The 22,662-nt window shown below is 40.4% G+C and overlaps 1 protein-coding gene across 7 annotated transcripts in view; it reads left to right on the forward strand.

The window, feature by feature from the left end:
- cdk14 (cyclin dependent kinase 14) overlaps positions 1-22,662 on the forward strand; it is a 247,147-nt gene that overhangs the window by 87,098 nt on the left and 137,387 nt on the right. For all 7 annotated transcript variants that reach the window (XM_082551038.1, XM_082551039.1, XM_082551040.1 and 4 more), the window contains 4 exons: positions 5,413-5,507; positions 6,091-6,170; positions 9,033-9,127; positions 13,541-13,603. In XM_082551038.1, coding sequence (XP_082407164.1) covers positions 5,413-5,507; positions 6,091-6,170; positions 9,033-9,127; positions 13,541-13,603 — 333 coding nt within the window. The remainder of the gene's footprint in view (positions 1-5,412; positions 5,508-6,090; positions 6,171-9,032; positions 9,128-13,540; positions 13,604-22,662) is intronic.

Raw genomic sequence — 22,662 nt, forward strand, 5'->3', positions numbered from 1 at the left:
TGGCTAAAACTTCATTATCTTGCGTTGTGAAGTTACACAATATGATTGTTATTGTCCTATGACACCTTCTGATAATCAGTGACACCTGCTGTCAGAACAGTGTAGTGAGAAAAGCCACAATTTGTGCTCTTATTAATTATGCATGCACTGAAAGAGCAGGTTGTTAATAACAGAATAATCCGTGAGCAAAGGCTCTCTTATAGAATGGTTCAACTCCAGTGAAATCAAACTTGTCAGCGCGGTGACAGTGGTCTGATCTCCTTTTGGAGAAAAGCCTGATTAAGCAAGACTTCACATTTCAAAGCCACCATCGTCAGAGGTGTTGATGATAAAGTGTCTGTTTGATAAATAGTGGGTTAAGAGTCAGTCAACAATTGTGCCAGTGTTGTCATGGAAACACAGTTAGTAGCTTGTAGATTGTTTTCTTTTGCTCATAATTAATCACTTTATATTTGAAACCATGTTGTGCTCGTCTCTTATTAAAAGATTGGTCACCATCCACACCTCAAAAGAAAATTTAGTGAAGAAGAGATTCCTGTTTGTCAGGCTCTGCCCATACACCACCACATACAACAGGTTGTATGTGGTCTGATGAACTCAGACTGAAGCAACTGAGGTAGGGCCAACCTTCACATACAAGTAAATATGTCTTGCCTTATCGTCATCTAAATAACAGAAAGTGAGTCTAAGAGGATGTTGACATGCTTACAGAGTGAAGTGGCATAGTTCAGTCATAGTTGGACTTTTAACAGGAAAGTTAATAAAAAGCTGTATAAAGATAAGAGCATGACTGCAAACTAAAGAGAAACAAAACAATCTGTTTATAGCTGACAGATCTCTCTATGTGTCTATCTGTTCTTTGCCTATCCTAACATTCTTCAAATGTAGCAGGTGTACTAATGGGACAGTAAGTCAGTAAGTGCAGCTGTGAAGCATGTTGCTGTTAGGGAATCAGATGCAGTCAGAGGGAGTAGCATGTTACTGCTCTAACATGCTGCAACATACTTCACTGTTCAAAGCCTCAAGGGCTCCTGCCGAAATGTTTTGTAGTGGAACGATGGGAGCCAGTAGACATTCCAGGCTGTGGTTGTTAAGGTAGTCCTCTAATTTTGGGACCTATCCTCTTTGCAACACTAACTGTTGCCGTGTTTTTCATTCTTATGAGCTGATGCACTTCCCCTGATATTGTCGCCACATCACTGCTAGTCTCTTTCTGAAACATGATCTACGACTTATGATTGGCACAGTTTTAGGAACAACAATTCCTTCTAGGAACAGATCTTTATACTGAGTAAATATGATAAATGGAATGGTTACAAAGTTAAGTGCCCAAATGAGATCTTAACTCCTCAATATGGAACAATCTCTTGTCCTATCAGGGTACAAATGCTAATTGATGTTAATGCTAATTAATGCCAAGAAAAGCGATGAGTACTCTAGCCTACAGCTTTACTATGATAACAGGGAGATATGCATCCCCAACATTCACAACACTGGAAATTGTTGTGAATCTCATGAGGCAACAACACGACTGGCTCTTAAGTTTATTGGTTCGGCTGTTGATTGATCGTTTTTTTGGTGATCATGGGTGGGTCAACCGCCTTTATCTTTACCATTCTTACATGTAAAATAGATTTCTATTCAGGATTCTATGAGTTAATATTTAGTTTTGGTTGCTGTTATCATGCAATTGTAATAAAAGATTTTAGGATTTAGACAACTTCGAGCTAACAGTATGGTATGTCTCTTCTAGTGTCAATGGAAATTAGTTCAATTCAATTCAATTGTATTTATATTAGAGATGGCACGATACCACTTTTTTATGTCCATCTCTAATTTATACAGCACCAAATCACAACAACAGTTGCCTCAAGATGCTTTATATTGTAAGGTAGACCCTACAATAATACATACAGAGAAAAAACCCAACAATCATATGACCCCCTATGAGCAAGCACTTTGGCGACAGTGGGAAGGAAAAACTCCCTTTTAACAGGAAGAAACCTCCAGCAGAACCAGGCTCAGGGAGGGGCCCATCTGCTGCGGGTGTACAAAATAACTCAAAATGACTGCAAAGACATACAAAACAAACAGAAATGCCACAGGAATACTACAAAGAAGCTATTTGTTGAATGACAAATGAGTTTGAGTGCATTATGCATCTCTAAAATATTACAGCCTTTGAGATGCTGTCAAAGAACCACTTTCCGTCAGCATTTCTGTTGCTCTGCGACGCTGCTGGCTTTTCTTCTTTATTCCTTCGTCAAAGAAATTTGCCAGCCTGTATCTGTTCACATGCCTAATTGAAGACTGCATACAAATAACACAATTTTCTTAATCATGCAAATGAGATTTTAGGTTTTTATACATATGTGGTTCTTTTCAGAACCATAGAAGAAAAACGGCACAGAATGCGAAAGGTTTAATGAATGTGCACACAGATAAGATTTAATGAGTGTAATACGAGGCTTGACTGATTGCCTGCCAACATCGCTGTGAGAAGCTAATGAATTGTTTCAGCCCTGATTATGAAATTGTGTTATTTGTGCCGTCCGTGGTCATTTGGCTCAGGCAAACAAACCCACTTGATCTCAAACATTTCAAGTCCTTAATTAAAAAAAGATGGATAGTGGCTAATCTCTGGACCATCAGCCTTCAGAATCCCACTTCTAAATTCTGGACCTGTGTCTTTTGTTTCTTTGGCTTTTGTCCTATAATTTAAATAAATTGCACAGGCTCTGGGATGGCATACTATACGTTCTGTAGGACATGGCATTTAAAATTTCTAGAAATTTGGATTTGTTCTATAAACCACTATCCCCCATCAGAATCAGTCATTAACGGGCTTTAACAGTCGACCTCAGATTAGGCTAATGGAATTTCGTTATATCACAGTTACAGCACATGGCAAAATAAAGTTCATGTTAACTTAATGTCAGAATAACTGCTTACAAAAGTGACTGTGTTGTAAAACGGGAACACACTATTAAAGATTATATGTGTCTTTAACCATTTCAGATCAAAATCTGTAGACTACCCTGACTCAGAGCAATTGTCTAATGGCCTCATAATGTTGTGCTTTCCCCCTTCTTGTCATAAAAGTTGACATTGTTAGAGCAGAAAACCAATGAAGTAAAGATACAGATGAATTAAAAGATTCATATGATAAGCAGACTGACACCAGATTAATAACGGATTTAAAGGTGAAATTTTCTTACTTCTGGATTTGTGATTAATCCACTTATGCAGACCCAGCTGATATCTAGTAAACCCTCAGCTTTAGGGACGTTAAGGCGGTTGCATGCTTTGGCCAAGTGATGATCCAGCTCTGACAACTGCGTAATATTTTGGTACCAATGAACTCCCCCCACCAGTTATTCCTAAAAGAGGATGCAGTAAGGCAAATGTAAAGTGAAAGTGGTTCATGCAGAACACTAGTAGAAAAAAAGACTAGTTCTGTAGTCATGAGCCTTGCTGGGAGAGGTTCTTCAGGCCACCTTACTGTCCAACTCAATTGTTTCACAGATAGAGCTTCACTTCTTCCTTGATCCCAGGGGGAAGTCTGATTTGTTTAGAGAAGCCCTCAGAAATGCTGAGCTTATTACTGCTGCAAGGATAGTGAGCTAACAGGAGGGTGGCTGGAAAGCAATGAAGACAGTGCAGATGTAGCAAATACTGCACCATCATTTAGGGATTTCCTGAAAGCATGGGATTTGGTTAAAGATGCATTACAAGGGAAGATGGTTGCATTGTGCTTTCAGGGCCATAAAAGCTACTGATGCTTCACTGACTCTAAGCAGGTTTTCAGTCCCTGTTGTGTTCATGTGTTAAAATTATAGAAAAAGGGACAGTTTTCTTCTGAAAGAACATTTTCTTAAAGCAACGCTTAAAGGGATTTGAAGACTAGAACATTAAGTATGTTTGTGCTTCAGGACCTTAAAGAATGGTACCTGAATAGCCTCCAGTGCTAAATCATCTTCCAGGCACTCATGGCTTGGGATTCGTCTGACAGATGTAACCTCAGCTACATCGGCACACTGTTAGTCAGTGCCCGGATCCCCAAGTTTTAATTGGCAGAAAAAAATTACATAATGACGGGTACAACCATATGACAGTGCCCCACGGCTTGAGGCAAAAAGCCTCGATGAACAAAGCAAGTTAATAACCAGTCTCTTGATACCTGTTATCGCTAACTGCTGTTTCAGGTTTGACCTGAAACCTATAGTTTTGATTTCTGCAGTTTTGTTCAGACCATAGACAAAGAATGTGAAAGGTCTCCAACTGTTAGAAAAAACAGAGGCTGGACAGTCAACATTATTTCGACCGCGTGCAATGAACTTGTGGTCTCACTGAAACGGTTGCTTCGAAGACCGGAAACATGTTTGTGTCAACTCGCGGTCAGTTGCTTTGCGTGTTAAAATGTTGATAAAGTGGCAATGGGGACAAGTTGGCAATTGCAATGCGATGCACCGACTGTGATAACTCAGCAAAGCTCATAGATTTGAAACAGAAAATGAGAAATTTCTTCACAGATCTACAAAATAGTTGTTGTGGTTGTAAAATGACATTTGGCAACCTTTCTTTTAATATAGGTATGTTATCAGAGTACAAGCAGCTGGCAACCAGGTGAATCATGCTGCCTATTGCAGAGATAGTTGTGCTCACTGGTGCGAGCTGACTAAGACTGTATGCAATGCGGTGGCAGTCTGTCTGCATTTAGAAATCAGTTATTCACAAATCCTCACCAGCCTGTCTTAGACGCAATCGCCTTGCAATCGAAAGTGGTTACCAAGAGGTTGAGGGTCTCGCATGCCTAACCTCACCACAACTATTTGTGAAAATGTGAAAATAATTGGATTTTTCTTAGTCACAAGGAGGTCGCCATCCTACTCCTCCTCTTGGGTGACTGAGCGAGGGGGAGGTGATCCACATACTTGATTGGCACGTATGCTTTCGTCAGAGCTACATTTAGTTATCAAAGCACTTTTCCTCATCACTGACAACAGCAGATGTTAGGACAGCATCCAGTGAGTTGAAGTTTCAGAGCTGACTTGTTTCCCCTTTCCTAGCAGTTAGCTATGAATATGCTCACTTCTGTGCCTTCTTCTCTTCGAGCCACAGTTATTTCTTTCTCTGTGAAGTGCTGAGATGGTGAAAAGTGTCTAAAAGTTATCAGCTGACAATTAAATGAAAAGGAGCTCTTACAAGAAGAGACTTGGTAAAAAAATTCTCTCTCCTCCTCCCAACCGACATTACACCTCCTCGATGATACAGCAGGGAGCCTCCAGATTTTAATATCTCTCAGACACTTGTAAATGTGTTCTGTGAAATCCTACGAGGCGCCGCTTTTCTGGTTTCTGAACTCACCCTCTCATTTTGCCTTTTCATATCTCTTTCTTTTTCTTCCCGCAGCCCACCAGCCCCAAATTTGGAAAGGCAGATTCCTATGAAAAGCTGGAGAAACTGGGAGAGGGTTCATATGCTACAGTTTACAAAGGAAAGAGCAAGTAAGTAGCGTGGAATCACTGTCTAATCCAGTTACTCTTCTTTATAGTTGCTAGAAATCACTCATGGATGCAGCGAATATTACATTTAATTATACGAGAGCATTGCTGTGTGGGAATGAAATAATTCAATAGGTTTTATGTAAATAATATTTCTTGTCTGCAAAGCTGTGCACCTCACAAATGCAATGTAATTTCCTTTATTTTAATCACTATAGGATGAATGTATTTATGCCATGATTCAATAGTCTTCGTTCACATTTCATGGTTTGCCGCTTTGCTTGCAAGTTTTGCTAATTAAATTCTTGAAAATGTACAAAACTCCAAAGACTCTAATCTTCTCAGTAATGATGTTATTTGGCGTCACTCTTAAACTACAACAGCTTTGATTGGTGAGCTTCATTCAGTTGTAATCCCTTCGCCTTGTACCCGCGTCTCACTCCACTGCCGCCAAATTACATTTCTCTGGCTTAAATATCCTCGCTGTTCTCTGGCTTCACTCATTTTAAGAGTTTTCCTTTATTGTCGCAAAAAAAGAAACTCGATCAGTTTAGTATACATTGTGTGTGCTTCATGTTGCTGCCAGGGTGAATGGAAAACTAGTGGCTTTGAAGGTGATTCGACTACAAGAAGAAGAAGGAACACCCTTCACAGCCATAAGGGAAGGTAAGACGTTTACGTGCATAGAGGCACAGATACCATATTTTTCTTTCTATATTAATAGTTTCACTTTCTGTCTTACATAAGCTACTTTAATATCACTACGAAAACAGCTCAATATCTCAGTTCTGCCCAGAACTGCAAGTGGTAAGGGCAAGGCTGTGTCCTCATATACCTCAACAGTCATAAACTGTAAATATCATGAAATAGGGAGTTTAAAACTCCAGTCAGTGTTAACTTTCCCTACCTGATCAGATACCCTTTAAACTGTCTGTGTGGAACTAAAGAAAGCAGATGAGTTTAAATACCTGGGGACAGTCATCCAAAGCAATGGACAGGGAGCATATGGAAGAGGGCCTGGAGAAGTGGCGGCATTGTCTGGAGAGAAGAAGAATAAAAGTCAGTAGAAGCAAAACATTTGAATGAGAGAGCGAGACCGGTGTGTGGTCACCCATCTGAAGCAATGGACAGTGCACAAGACAGGCGAAGGCTAAGATGGTTTGGACATTTACAGAGGAGAGAGAGTGGATATGCTGGGCAATGGAGGTTAAAGATGGACCTACCAAAAAAGAACCAAAGATGGAGACTACAGAGGAGATTCATGGGCGTGGTGAACAAAGACATGCAGACAGCTGATTTGGTTACTGATCCAGTCTGGTGGGAGCAAAAAAAATGCTACTACCATTTGGACATCTCTTAGTCCTCTAATAAGAAGAAATCTGTTCAGTGGATCAAGGCTAATTTGTACTTTTCAGCATTCACTCCTAAAACGTATTTCAGTGTAAGGATCATGTGTTTGGTGGATCTCTGGTGCTTGGGGGAGTGAGCTCTGCTTGAACAGGACTGGAGATGGGATGTCGGTTCTTAGCTGAACCAAGACATTGGAAAAACTCAAAGTTCGCTATTAGCTAACAGGTATATAATGTGAATTGTCTTGTTACAATATGAAGTGCTTAACTTACAGCTTGTAGGGTTTAAAATGATAAACTTTGTCCTGTATGTATAGAAGTTCAGAGCTCGTCCTTGCTTGGCTTGGTTTGTCCTGTCACTTCGTTTTACAGACTCCACTGAAAGAAGATACAGTCACCTCCACGGGAGGAACTGGTATTTAAATTTAGATGAGAACGTGATGCTGTCTGTTTGATCTGCTTATGATCCAGGTCTGATAAAGTAAGAGCTAGACTCCTCACAGACACAGTTAAAACTCTCCCTATGAGAAGATCAGAAAGGTAATTTGAAATTGAACTAATTCAGCAATTACTGAGCAGTGAGCTTAGAGCACAGATATGTGAGCGGCATTACAGACTGCTGCTGAATAAAGTAATGCACACAGAGTATAAGACAGCTGTGAGTGTGTGTTCGTGCAAAAGTCGACACACTCAAGCCATTACCACCGATGTGTGTGTGAGCAGGGAGAGAGGGGGTTGGATCTTCAAACTGGTGACAGGATCTTTGAGGTATCAGACTATAGCTTTAACTTCCTGCTGAGAGGAGCCTTGCCTTTGATCTGCTTATGTGATTTTGTGTTTTTTACCTTCAGGTACTCATACAGAATGAATATATTGATGAGACCTTATCACTTACTGCCTCTCAGAGGTTCTGTCTGTCCCCTGTGTCCTTGGAACAGAACTTTTTGTTTGCTAAATGAATCAGTTTGTTAAATGTCTGAAAATTCCATTTATGCTATATAATAAAAATGAAATACTTTAAATTCAACTAAAATACAATGATATTTTAACTTAAAGAGTATATAAAGGACAGCATACAGTCATCAACTCTGCTGACCTACCTAGCTAGCTTTAGCAGGAAGCACGCTGTTATTTTTCCAATTTAACATAAACTGACAACATGAGCTTTCCCCCTTATTTATATGGAAGGGAATACTAAATGACCAAAATGTGAGCTCCTCAGAATTTGTTGTGCATTTCAAGGTGATAAGTAAAAAAAATAAATAAATTAAGAACAGCTTAAACGTAGCATTAGTTTTAGCTAGCTCTGGCTAGCTTAGAAGCTAACATTCCTAGAGTGATATAGCGCACTGATTTAAGGTAGAATATTATCTCTTTAATGTGTAGTTAGCATTTTTTTCTTTTAGAACTAGTCTTATACTGACAAAAGTTGGGGTAATTTGCATGCGGAGAAAATTTGTCACTTGTTCCAGTTGGGTTGAATTTCTTGTATTAGCCCCTTTCATTACTTAGTGCTTCCAGTGGCTACAGGCCAAGCAGTTTTGTGGTGATAATCTAATGCCAGCTTTTATGCAAAAGCTCTAATTTGATGGAACTGCTTTTAGATTGAAAACCAGCATTGGTTGAAAAAAGTAAATTAGAAGCTCGTAGAAGTCGTTTGCTGTGTCTGAGATTTTTTGTAAGGTAGTTCAATCTGAAATCAGAATATCTCGTATTAAATGTTAAAAAAGTAAACTTGTTCTTTTTGTTACTAAATTAACTTGACTGTGATGTCAAAGCTATAAAATGTCCCCACCAAAAACTGAAAATGTGTCGTGTATTATTTGCACAATGCTCACCGTGCTCTATTCAAGCTGTGACTTCGATCAAGTAATGTAAATGTGCTCATCATACCCAGCCTCCCAAGTAAGACTCTTTAAGCTTCGCCGCTGTAACGATTTGATCATCTTCCCAGCATATCTCCCTCCTAATTAACAATAAGTCTTACGTCATGAACATGTTGACAAATGAGTGTGAGAACTTTGAGTAGTAAATCCACCCCGTGTTTTCTCTTTGTGTTTTAATCTTTTCCTGATCCCCTGTATGTGATGAGAAATTCTAATAATGCAGCTAATGAAAGCATAACACAGTTCCCTGGTATCAACTCTCTGCCTCTTTCTGTTCGGTTTTGTTTCTGCAGCATCTCTTCTGAAAGGCCTGAAGCATGCTAACATTGTCCTCCTTCATGACATCATCCACACCAAGGAAACCCTAACTCTGGTTTTTGAATATGTGGTGAGTCTGCACACTGAGATCACCCATTTGGGCTCTTTACGGGGGGGCTGTGGAGGTTTAAAATTAGATCAAGAATCTGTTTTTAGCATTCAAAAGAAAACATTTTCAAAGAACAGAGGTCAGCACTTATGTGTTTCTTTAGTTTGATTGATTTGATCCCAGTACATCCTTGCTGATTGAGTTTCAGTTTTTAATACTCTCCCGCTAGAAACATGAGCTGTAGATATTTTGATTGGCATACTCTTAGTTTTAGGGCACTTGAGGAATGTTAAAGCAGCTAGGGCTTTTTCCGTTCTTTGCTCCATAGGATGGCAGCCAGGTCCACCACAGCCTGGTCTGTCTGTGCCTGCAACAGGAAGCCAAGCGGGCATTTTATTGGAAGGTCATGGTTTTAGCATGTTTCCACAACTGTCCTGTCAAATACTGCGGGCACAAATAACAGAAATAATATTCTGTTGATGCATTTATGGCCAGTGGAAATGCTCTGACTCGGCAACACTGTTAAAGCCAAGTAAAGGAAGGTTACTTACCAGAAACCTCTGGAACAGCACAGTTTACCAAATGATGATCATTAGATTAGCCGAAACAAACTGACTTACCCACAAAAAAAGCAACAGCATTAAGTATCTATTAATGATGGCACATGCCAAGGCAAATATTTGCTGGTGTGACAGTCGTTTGTGGTCTTTATCTTTAAATGGGCAGGTGAAATAATATCTGAGCTAGAGCATTTCCAGGGTCGTGAGGGCGATCTACTTAAGATATTTTTGTTTGTTTGGAGAGTGAAAGACAAATCGTGACAGAGTGATGTCTTGTTGAGCCAACATCAGATACTGGTGGGACAAACCTGTTTTGCCAAAACCATGAGTAACAGTGTAGACAGGGCAGAACAAATGTGTGCATCTAACTTTACTGCACCAGGAGATTACCCTATTTTTCCCTATTTATAAAAACCTTTTAAAGAATTTAATTTGTTCTGATAAGATCTCGTCTCCTATTTTTCATCTCATTTTAATTTGTTGATGAACGTTTTATTTCATTTTATCCAAGTTTTTGTCCTTGTGCTTCAGGGTTAGTTTTTTTTTTTTTTTTTTAGGGTTTTTTAGTTTTTGCCTTGTTTTCATCATAAAAAAACATGTTGACAAAAACATTGGCAAAAATTATTGATCCACAAAATTCACACTGGGTTCCAGTCACAATCTCATGCTGAGTAATACTGGTACTTCTAGTGGACTGGATACTTAGGAGGTAAAATATGTCAGTGATCATTTTTCCAAATATGGATAACTGTAGTCAACAAAAAACTGATATTTTTCTTGTACTTATTGGCATGGCTTCGTTCTAGCGACATCAAGACCCCGTCGCAGCAAAGAGACTTTAGTTGTGACGGGGTCAGTGTCACTGATAGTGTCCCAAGACTTCATTGACAACATATTGCAGAGATTTTCATATATGAGAGAGGCAAACGTCCAAACGCGTGTCAGCCATCAGCTGATGCAAGATTGCTTTGAGAAAAGCTTATCTGCCAGAATTCCGGCTGACCTCAATTACATCACCTACACCAACCGTTTAGTGTTTAGTTGGGAAGCAACCACACTGCCAGGAGAAGTAAAAGAAGCAGACATGACAACCTCCTTATAAGTATGTTAAACTGAAACTAGCTACATACTTGTAAGGATTGGTGACCACATCTGTCACAGTTACAGGATTATTCCACTGACAGTATTGTTTCATCCAATTGAACCGACTGGACTTCTGCTGCCTGTCCAAACAAGTTCAAAGAATAGTATTCAAATGTTGTGCAGCAAGGGCCAAAATAACTTGATTAGGACGTTTTTCTAATTAATAAGGAAAGACTCCAGTGTCTACAGAGGGAATAGAGTAGGAGTGTACTACAAGGATAAAAAGTTTTCAACGCAGTTTTGGACAGATCTGAACCCAGGTTGTTCAGAACAGTCTCATCTTGTCTTACCCTTTACTGTGCACCAACTGACAGCAGCTTCTGATGGGCTCATTTATATTCATGCTGCGTGAGGCCAGATCGCTCAACCAGCTTACTCAGCTTTCCTTCTCTACTACATTTATTAGACTGGGGATGGTGGAATGCCCCCTGTTGGTAGATTTGACACATGTCAAAGGGTTTGGCTTCTGAATCGAGGATGGAGCCCAGCGGGTTGTGTTTAAATGAAGAATGAGAAAAAAGTTCAGTTTGCCTTTAAAGGTGAAACAGTGACGTCTCATCCTAAGTGGTTATCCACACTTTTCACTAATACAGCACATCTTTCAATCATAATGCCACACAGTCCTTTAACAGCGAGGGATTACCCTGGTTTCCCTGCAGCCAGTGGTTATTTATTTGACTGGGATGCTAAATTGTGTTGATGTTGATATATCATCTTGTGTTCAGTGCTCTAATAGCTTGAGCTTCCCCAAAAATCCATTCGTTGTTCTCCCCTCAAAGCTAATGGTGAATGACAGGATGCAGGGGAAATGCACACAGAGAGAGGACAGACAACTGACATGAAAAGCAATGACAAATATGCTGTGTGTGTGTGCTGAGGCGTCTTTGTGAATTATTCAGCAGAGGAGGTTCTGTGGTGTGGCCAGCAGTAGGGGACTGTAAATATTAGTGTGGTTTCATAGTCACTGCCTCCATCCACAAATCTGTTCTGAAAGCACAGAGGTGAAGGGCAGACCAAGGCTGGGTGCATGTCTGATTTTCTGATAAGAATATCAATTCAGCTCATACGATAAACTCTGGCATAAAATAAGCCACATTTCTTCTTCCTGGGGACGTACGCTAAAGTAGTGTGTGGACCAAGAACAGCATCTGCTTTGAACTTGATTGGACCAATTAGAATTTACAGGCACACAAAAAAATGGCAGATAGCAAAAATGTACATAACTTAGACCCAAACATAGAGTCCTGTTTTAGAGCCACCCATTGTTTCTTCATATTTTTCTAGTCAAACATGCAAACATATATTCATTCAGTTTCAATTTTACTTCATTTATAAAGCGTTAAATTGCAACAACAGGAACCTGAAGACAATATTGAACAACCCCAACAATTAGACAACCACCTATGAGCAAGCACTTTGGCAAAAGTGGGAAGGAAAAGCTTCCTTTTAACAGGAAGAAACCTCCAGCAGAACCGGGCGGCCATGTGCCGTGACTAGTCGGGGTAAGGGGAGCGAGACAGGACAAAGACATGTACATGGAAATATAGCTCATTACAATTCTATGTAATGTGATGACCTTCATACGTCAACATTCCTGGACTCTCTTAGACAAGCTCTCCTATAATTGTTTTAAGTGGTCTTCAGGAATAGTTTTCCAGGCTTCTTGAAGTTCTTCTGTGGATGTTCTTCTACTTTATTAATTTGGATGTGATTCCAGTCCATGACTCATAGTGTTCCACGGTAGGTTTTTCTATCCAGGTCTGTTATTACTTCCCTGCTGTGTGTTTGGGATTATTGCCATGCTGAAAAATGAAGCATTTGACAATCATAATATTTATTGATATTACTGGATGTTGGATTAATTTGACAGCACTTTACTGCGTTCAAAATTCCATCCATTTTGACAAGAATTTTGACATTTCAACCAGTAGCCCCACTGGTTAAAATGCACCCAAACCATAATAGAGCCTCCAGCATGTTTGAAAGATTTCTGTAGATATTCACAGTTGTGCCTCTGAAATTTTGACTCTGAAAATAAAACGGTTGAGCTGTAAACGAGTATAATATGGCATTCAGTGACAGTGGCTGGTCTCTAGCCACATGCATGGCTGCCCCTCCCTATGTCCAATTTCGCTGCAGGTCAACTGCAAGTGACAAGTAAAGGCTTCGATCAATTCAATCAATCACAGTGTAAAATGTACATACATAAAACGATGATGTCTTTCTCAATGACTGTATTCAAGATGGTGGGTCAACATGGTGGCGCCCATGAAACGGCGCCTGCTCCCATGTATTTTTAATGGATTACTCAAAATATTTTGACAGTGCATCAATTTTTTGGAGTTACAATCAATATCAATCAATATATATTTAAGAGTTCAGTTTCCTTTTTTCTATCAAATAACCCAAAAAATGACTGTAAGGAAAAAATATGATGATTACGTGATATCCAAGATGCCCATATATTGTGTTAGACCACCTAACTTCTAGCATTTAACGTTCCTTTATACTGCTTTGTACAATAAAATCACAGTAGCATCAAGTTGGTCCCAATTTCTAGAGCTGTTTTTGCTCCAAAGCATTTGCATATGCTAAGGTGTACTTGGTGGTAACCACTTTAGATGATCTTTAAGGAATCTTACGTGCTATATAAATAAATTGCTTGCTTTCTTACTTACCTTTAAAACCTTCACACTAACACTGGGATGTTCTTGCCTTTGTCCTCACCCAGCACACAGACCTGTGTCAGTATATGGACAAACACCCTGGAGGACTGCATCCAGACAACGTCAAGGTACAGTATGAAGGATTATGCTGCTCACAATGACCTTGTTGTTTCTTAAAGCCAGCAGTGTGTTCCTTACATATAAAGAAATGATATTCTGATCCACCGTGAGCAGATAACTGGAAACAGGCAGCTGTTTAACTTTGAAACAAAGAGTCTAGTGTGGTGGTTACTACTGACTGGGGTTGGAACATCTTGGTTGATGGGAAGAAAAATCTGTGGGACTGTGACGCGATTCAGTTAGGAAAAGAAAAAGTATGTTGTTGTTTTTTCCTTTTCCTCATCATTGAAGAATTTTTAGATTTCAGATGGTAGGAAATGTGGAGCCTTTGCCCCTTTAGTAGACAGCTTACAGGCTACCAGTTTGCCAGCACAGTCAGCAGGCCACAGGTGACACCTGTCAGCTTACCAGATTCAGCTGAACAAGCCGCTGATTAAATCCAGCTGAGCGTCAGGTGAGTGGGACAAGGAAATCTGGACCGGCGTTAACGTTATCCCTCCAATCACTGACAGAAACTAAAATGTGTTTTTGATAGTTAAGTCAAAACTTGTGTTTTGTAATGCCCTTTCCTATTTTTCTTCAGAGTTTCATAGAAACATTTCAATGTGCTGTCAGATTGTAGAACTGTGTTTATATTTTTATGTGAAACACTTTAATATACAGACGACATTGACATAATTTGTCACCGTCACTTAGTGCACATATCAGATGAAACCTTATCCAAAGCTGACAGTTAAATAGCAACCTTTAACCAAATCCACAATTAAGTAGTTCAATATCCAACCTGGTTTACTCATGATTGTGACTGAAGCTGACATATTGTGAAACTGTAATGGTGAAGCTGCCGATCAGCGTATTACTCCTGTGGAAGCGTCTGTACAGACTCACAGGTTCCTGTTTGTAGGAGGGCAGTGCTAACACAAACAAGCAGGTAGAGTGAGCGATGATGGAGTGAATGAGGCCATGTGTTGGTGGGATGTTGGGAGGTTCCATCATGCAGTGAGGTGATAGTTCAGGCTACATTTGTTATGTAACAGCTCGTACCTTTTTTGACACTAAGGATTTACATAAGTAATATGTGTTTCTCCTGCTGACAGCAGCTACATGTTTAGTATGGGATTATTCCAAGAGAGCAGAGTGAGGTGTTTCTTAAATCCTTTTGATTTCAGTTCCTTTGTGGCACAACTCCTGAGTCGTCTGTTCTAATGAACTGAGCCTGTGCAGTTGCAATAGAGGCAGCATGAAAAACACTTGTTTTAATGATCCGTCACAGTACACTGGCATTTCCTGTTTTAACCTTCCTGCCTTCTTGGGACCTTTTTGTGCCACTGCTATGTGTTAAATGGCTGCCATTTCCACTGTGTTCAGTGGAATATAACCAAACTTGCCACAGGATAGTTTTTACCTGTCAATGTTAATATTCCAGTGTGAATTCCTTAAATCAGCCTAAAATGGCTGAGCAGCAGAAATCCCCACACCCATCACCCTGGGGACCATTTTCTGCCCATTGACTTCCATTATAAACGCTATTTTTCAACCCCAAATTATCATCATATGATTTTATTTTTTCTTCTTTTCTTGGATGTCAATGAAGACTCAGGGCCTTGAAGTTTTAATTTTTAAATTGCAAAAAAAATGCAAAAAAAATAATGGCAGGTCAAAATGTATGTTGGTGCCAATCTTTGGTCCATCTAAAGGCCTACTTATAATGACAATCACATATTACTTCAACTGGTTTTTTGTGGAAATATTTAGTTTCGTTTTTTGGTTTTTGGGGCTTATAACACAGGGCGCTCATGTAATAACACTGGGATTTGAAGGGTTAAAACAACGAAAATATAATTAAAACTTTACATGAATATTTCAGGGAGAAGTAGTTTTACAAGGTTGGCTAATTTAAAGTGGAATAAAATATGGATATATGGTCTTTTTATGGCGTGGCTGAGAATGGTCCCTAGGGTGATGGGTGTGAGTTTTTTAAAGGATGGCAGGAGGGTTAATATAGCGTGTGATGTCAACTTAAAATATCCTTCACTTGTCACTGTGTGTTAATCTCTACACTTGATGAGATGTAATCTACATCACATAGAGTGCAGCCTAGTGGCAGTTAAGCTCACTGCAGAGCTATTTTTAAGGATTCACCATCCATCTAGTTTCTGCTGCTTATCTGAGTCCAGGGTATGGAAGCAGCAACCTAAGCAGAGTTTCCAGACCAGCTTTTCTGGGAGGACACAGGAAGGTTCCCAAGCCAGCCAATAGAAAAGCCAAGAGAGGGCATCGTCACAGTTGGGTATACCTGAAACACCTCACTTAGGAGGCACCGAGAAATTCTCCCCATAAAAACTGTGAACAGAACGGGAGGGTTGGTGGAGTCCAACACCGACTGGGAACAAGCCCAACTTATTGCTGGTATTGTGAACCAAGTTCTTGCTAGGAATATACAGAGATACAATAGCCTGCTAAAAACAGGCCAGATACCCCATACTCCCAAAGGTTAGGGTTTGGATAAGTATGTAACATGCATCCAGTGGTATACATAGGGATTGTTGAATGCCTTCTCCAAGTCCACAAAAAATGTACACTGGTTTGGCAAACCATGCACCCTTAAATAGCCCCAAAACAATAAAGAGCTGGTCCAGTGTTCTACAACAAGGACAAACACTAGAGGGTTTCTCCTGAATCCAAGGTTAGACCAATGTATGGCCTTTCCTCTTCAGTACACTAGAGTGTCCAAGGAAGGCCAAGGAGTGTGATTCTCTTAAAGTTGGTAAACAGTCTTTGGAGCACCCTGCTTAAATGTTTGCCAGTTCAAGACCATGACTCCCAGCTTCCAGGTAATGCAGCATAATTGATGGTCCTGGAAATGTGTCCATTGTTTCTGTAGGATGGAGAAGCCTTTCCTTCCATCCCAGACATCCCTCTGCATCAAGGTGGGCAGGAAACTGCTTCTCTGTCCTCTGTCATCTGATGATTTTCCAGAATCACCCAGAAGCTGACTGAAAGTCAAACTTCTCAAACTTTTGCTTTCTTCACTCCACTTGACCTGCTTGATGTCATCGGACTCCTAGCTCAGTAGGATGCGTACTTCAGCTGGACAGTTCCCTTCTGGCGTCTGGTGTATTTGCTTTTGAGGTTGCTGCCACTGCAAGCATCAAACACCTTAAATTCAACTGGCCACCAGATTAACTGCTGTTTGTTCCGTTTCTGCTTCATTATTCAGGACGCATCTACTTCCTTACTATGCTAACAAGTGTCTACCACCACTAACTATGCTGTGCAGAGTATGACAGTGCAGCAACACAACACAACGTTTCCCTCTTTGCTGGTTGGCTCCTTGGTGGCCATCTTTGCTGTGAATGCTAATGCCTAGACCTCTTGTAATGGCAGCAGTAGTTAAACAAGCTGGTGGGAAAACACATAATAGGCAGGAGGAAGACAAGCCTAGCATAATATGATGGCCATCAAGAGACTGTGCTGAGTGCATGCGTGTTTGATGGAGGTGCATTAGTGCAATTTCTTACACTCATTGACTCACCATTCTTTGAGACATTATTTTATTACCACACTTAATTACAGAAAACATATCTGAGTTGTTCTTTTACTCTGTTTGCCTTCAGGATCTCTGCTGCCTGCTCAGTGATCAGTAACAGGAAATGTGCATTTCTGCTTTTAGGTTTATATTAAGCTAAAGCGTGTGTTACGACCCGGCTCGAAATGACCGTAACAAGAGCGGGGTGTCCCGTGACTTCCCACGCCCAAACAGACACAGCCACAGCATCGGACTTTTAACAATAGTTTATTGACAACAATGGCACTCACGGTAGTGGGAGTGTATAATTTCGGGGTGAGCTAAGGCCAACACAACAAACAAAGCTCAACCTAGGCTTCGGTTCCCCTCTGACCTGTTTAAGGAAAAGAAAAGAAAGAAATAACACAGTCTGACCTCCCTGGTCTAAAAACACAGGAGAAAAGAAGGCTTCCCAAAATAATCGGCAGCTCACCCCTACTTGCTCCGCACTTCACACACATGCCCAACTTTTTAACCAAATAGCTATTGCTACGACTGCTCCGTCTGCACCTGAGGCACAGGAAGTCTGCCACACCCCCCGCACCGCAGCTCTTCAGTCGCCCTTTTATAGTTCACGTCCACAGCAGGAACCAGTTACATCAGGCCGTTCCTTAGGTCCACCAATCACAGCCGAGCCCCTGCACAGGTGAATTTGCATACACACATTAAGAAACAAATAACCCACCAACACACGCACGTAACAGCGTGTCTCTTATAAAAACATCAAAACTGATGTTCTTTGATATTTTTTTAACATCAAATATCAAAACAGTTGTTCTGTTTGGGTTTAGACCTTTATTACACCACAATCTTTTAACTGACCGTAGGTGTCCATAATTTCATGATCTGAAAAGGGGGGAAAGATTTGGTAAAGAGACATTTTAAAAACAATGTGTGAACTTACTTAATTGTATTCACCTTATAAGCAGTTTATAGTTGTTGAAAAGTTGTCGCTTTAAATAAATTCTGTTTTCTCAGAATTCTGGAAAAGAAAAAGAAAAGACGTGCCTACTTTTTTTTTTTTCGGTGGCCCTAATCCTGAGAGAGTTGATCACTACATTATCACCTAATGCTTGCAAACTTGGTTAGCAAGCTGCTAAGTGTATGGGTGCAATAGAGACACATGATTGGTAATCAGTGCGAAGTAGCAGACAAATAAAACTGGATGGCCTCTACCACACAGCGGGAGACACTTCGGGTATGGGTAATACATCGCAGACAGCTATGTCTGCTGCCTATGTTAGCATACCTGCTAACCCAAGCAGCTCCCTAAATGTAAGCCTAGGCAGTATCTAAATGAACGAGTTATAACATGACTTCACCCACTGTACAGCTGTGAAAGGGGAAACTATCCATAGAGGCCAAAGCCATTTTTCTGTACCAGGCTGTAGTTGACCTTTTTAACTTTGAAGTATATTGAAATTGAGTTGCTTTTGGAGCCAGTGCCAGATGGCCACCTCAGGATCTGCAGGTTTTCTAACTCTTGAATGTTGTGGTTACTGCTTGTCTTGCTCATATGGAACCGGCACATGTGTACACGTACACGGGTATTTTTGAAAACGGAGATTTTCCGTTTTTGTTTTAAAAAATAATCCCGTCCACACGTAAACGCAGAAATGAAGGAAAACGCTGCTATGAACATGCCAAAGCAACAGGTGGCGATATATTCCTAACCGTGTAGAAATGTTGACCAATCAGAAGTCTAGAAGCCTCGGCGGGAAATAGTAAACAAAGATGGGGCATAGAAGCAGAACCGAGTCGTATGTGTGGAGGGACAGTAACTGTGTGTGTATGTAAGCATTTAAACACTGCAGAGAGTAGAATTAACAGTAACAGTATTGTAGAAATGCATTTCACCGAAACAATAACGTGGCGCACACCTTTGATGCTGCGTTTTCTCCGTTTACCTCGTCCACACAGGCAAAAAGTTTCAAAAATATCCACCCTGGCAGGCGTTTTTAGAAATCTCAGTTTTCAGTGAACGCCGTTTACGTGTGGACGAAAGGTGCAAACGCATAGAAAAATCTGCGTTTTCAAAAATACCCGGGTACGTGTGGACGTAGCCTTAGAAACTTGTAAGAAACTACCAAAGATATTATACTTTTTAGTGACAGAGTCTGAATCATTAGAGCTAATATGTTTAGAAGAAGCTCAGTAGGCGAACACTGACCTGACCACCAGCACCATAAAGACAGCTAATGTCTGTTATTAGGGTGTTTCCTGATTGACTGTGAGAAAGTGCAGTCACTCAGATATCCTCCTATTTACTAATCAGCAGCATGAAAGCTATTACTGCCTATGCTGGTGCTAGATCAAATTAACATTTAGAGACATGCACTCAGACACTCACTGCTGATGTAATTAGTGGTCAAGAATCATCAAGCTCTGTGTGTGAGAGAGAGAGAGTGTGTGCATGTGTGCGAAACTGTACTCAGGTTTATGCTTGAACTGGATGATCTGGTGTAAAATTCATCTTATTCTGCAGCACCATTAACTCTTCTCGCCCCATGTGCTTGACTGCAGTTTATAAGCAGTGATGGTGTTATTGAACACAAGTAAATATGACCTCATCCAGGCTGCTGCTCAAGTGCTCTTCTTATTAGATTGTACGCTTGTCAGCTGAAGGGCTGTGACTCAGTGACATCTTCATAGATCAATGGGAAACTGACACCCACAAGCTAAATATCAGCAGCATTTGCTCTTATAATTGCATTACAACGGAAGCGCCTGATAGCACTTTCATCATCAGTGCCGTGTCAATATCAAGGACAGGTGATCTCTGCAATATTCTGACACTAAGTGTTGGAAAAGCTCATCATCAGACTGCAGCTCTTTATGGTACAGCTCATGTATTTTTGATTAATCTGAAGCTTTAATAATATTCAGAAAGTAGGCTGGTATTCAGCAGCAAATTGCCAAATTTCTGTCAGAAATGTGAATTATTCAGGTGCAGATTGTCAAGAAATATTTTATTCAAAGTATGTAATATTAGAGTTTTCACTGCTGAATTTAATCCTGACTATGTGGGCATATCTACAAAAGGATTAGGTGAGTCAGTGCTAGAAGCTGAAGAAGTTTTACTGTCATGTTCCCAACTGATGTATTCTTGTGTTTGATTGTAGCAGTTTTTGAGTAATCTGGCTGACTAACTGATAAAAAGTCATCACTTTTAGTTCAGTCTGGTACCAAATCACACCATCTCATGGATCAGGACACAGCAAAGACAAACCCAACAGTTCCCACTGTGAGTAAACACTTGGTGACAGTGGGGAGAAAAAACTCAGCTTTCACAGGAACATACCTCAGACAGGACCAGGAACCCACGCAGTCCATCTGCTGGGACCAGTTGGGGTGATAGGAGAGCTGGGAAACTGAGATCTCGACACAGTTTGAGCCACACTTGATATTGCAGATTATGGCAAATGAACATTTTCAGATAGGATCCAGTTTAAAGTAGCATCAGTGCTTTACTTTGGTGTAGCTCCATTAGAATTCAGTACAATAGTGTTACCTACTGAATATTTTATGGAAACCGTGTACTCCACCCCTTCTACTAAGCACGTGTATGTGTAGAGGTTCCCAGCCTTCGTCTGCTGTAACAGGGACCAATCACGAGCTGCTTCGTTTTATGGCGTGCCTGCTCTACCGTTTGTCATAAAGATATAGAAATGTTATCTGAAACATGGCAACTCATGTGGCTGGATGAAATTGTCAATCAGCTGTGGTGGTTGCATCCTCTGCCTTTGACTGATGCAGATTTTGTGGTTTCAGCAGAGATGCTCGACAAGGAATGAACAAATTCAAGCACTTCCGAAAAAAAACCCTTCAAGTGGCAAGAAAGATGCTGTGTCTGTGGCTTTCTGAGGTCTTTGTAGTAGGACGTAACTACACATATATTTACACACAGGCCCCTGTAGTACAAAACGGCGAATTAAAACACAACCAAGCACGACTCATTACTGGGACTTTATGGTCCTTTGTGGCCGGGACTACAGAGCAGGTTGATGCTACCGCCTGAATCAGCCCATTAAAGACAACCATGTACTGATGCTTTGTGGAAAAGATAAGGGCTCTTTCTTTGCCTGCTGGCAGATGGTAGCATCCTTTCACTCCATTTAACACTCCTTCATTTTATCTCTCCCTCACTGATTTCATCACTTTTACTCATTTCAGCAAAACAATGCTTTGGGGCTTTGGCAGTGAATCTAAAGGTTAGTGTTCTGAGTCACTTTGGAGTGTGTGATCTATGGTCTGAGCTTGTGTCTTTGAACATTTCTCTGAGCCAAAACACACCAAGGTTCCTGATGTTTTCTGTGTCTCGTTTTGTCAGTAGGTTGTTCAAAAATACCCAAACAGCAGAAAAATAAAAATAGAGACCTGTTTGTTTGTTTTGTTATCGGACTGACGAGGCAGAAGTTTGATGTCGTTAGCAGCAGATGGTGCTAAGGCATGCTTAATGGTTGGATGGATGTAAATTTGAGATAAGAAGGAGTTTCACACTGGTAGAAAGTGTTCGCTTCTTTTAACTCTCCCTTGTTCTGTGGCTGTAATTAAATAGCGTTGTCCAAGTCGTGCATCATTGTTACCAGACTGAAAACTTTATGTCGATGATAAGCAAGTAAAATTGTGGTGCACTGTTGTAGTGTTGCACCAGTCACCAACTTTGTTTCACTGGTACGGGAGTAAAAATGAGATTGTTTATGAAAATTTCACTGGCCCAAGTACTCAGCCTACTCACAGTTTATTTACTCATTTATGTTTGCTATTTAGAATGAATATCATTCACTGATTTGTTGACTGTACTGTTGAAGCCTCGAGACTGGCATGTTAGCAAACCACAATCAATTAGGGGAGAGGGAGGGAGTCATCGGCTAATCCCAGTGGTGGCTAGCTAGTTTGGGTACCAGTGCACATGTAATGTAATGCTATTTGGGGAATTAAAAACAAATCTTCACCTTTAACTTGAACCTAAACATAAACTCATGCTGTAAAGTTGGGGATTTACCCATATGTGGAACTTTCTGTTTTTGCACTTGCTCTTTGTTTGCATTTCTTTAGGTGCAGACGCTGACAGCTTGCCAAGCACTAATCTAACCTAATAACCAATCACCTGCATACTGGCTTTGTAATAATGGTGATGCTGATTTGAGCACTTGTCTCGTTTTTGTCGCAGACTACAATCGTATCCCCAACTTTAATCAAAGAGTCTGTTTTTTTAATAACTGTCATAGGCAGACAATTTTAAAGGAATGACAAACAATCCAATTTGTGGTTCAGGATCTTGGACTTTTGGATCCTGTATTTGTTGCTTTTTTAACTGTCTCTGTTTTTAGTGCTTAATGCGTTAGTCACCAACCCAATACCTCATATTGCTTAATTCTTATATTTAACAGAGATGTGCATAACTTCCAGAAGATGAGTTTGCAGTTATTAAGTTATACACTCACCTCAGTCAATCTAACTGAAAAAAGGGAGTGAATTTGTTCATCTTTTCCATGA

Source organism: Aulonocara stuartgranti (genome assembly GCF_965226115.1).
Source record: "Aulonocara stuartgranti genome assembly, chromosome: 11".
In the NCBI taxonomy this organism is placed as follows: Eukaryota; Metazoa; Chordata; class Actinopteri; order Cichliformes; family Cichlidae; genus Aulonocara; species Aulonocara stuartgranti.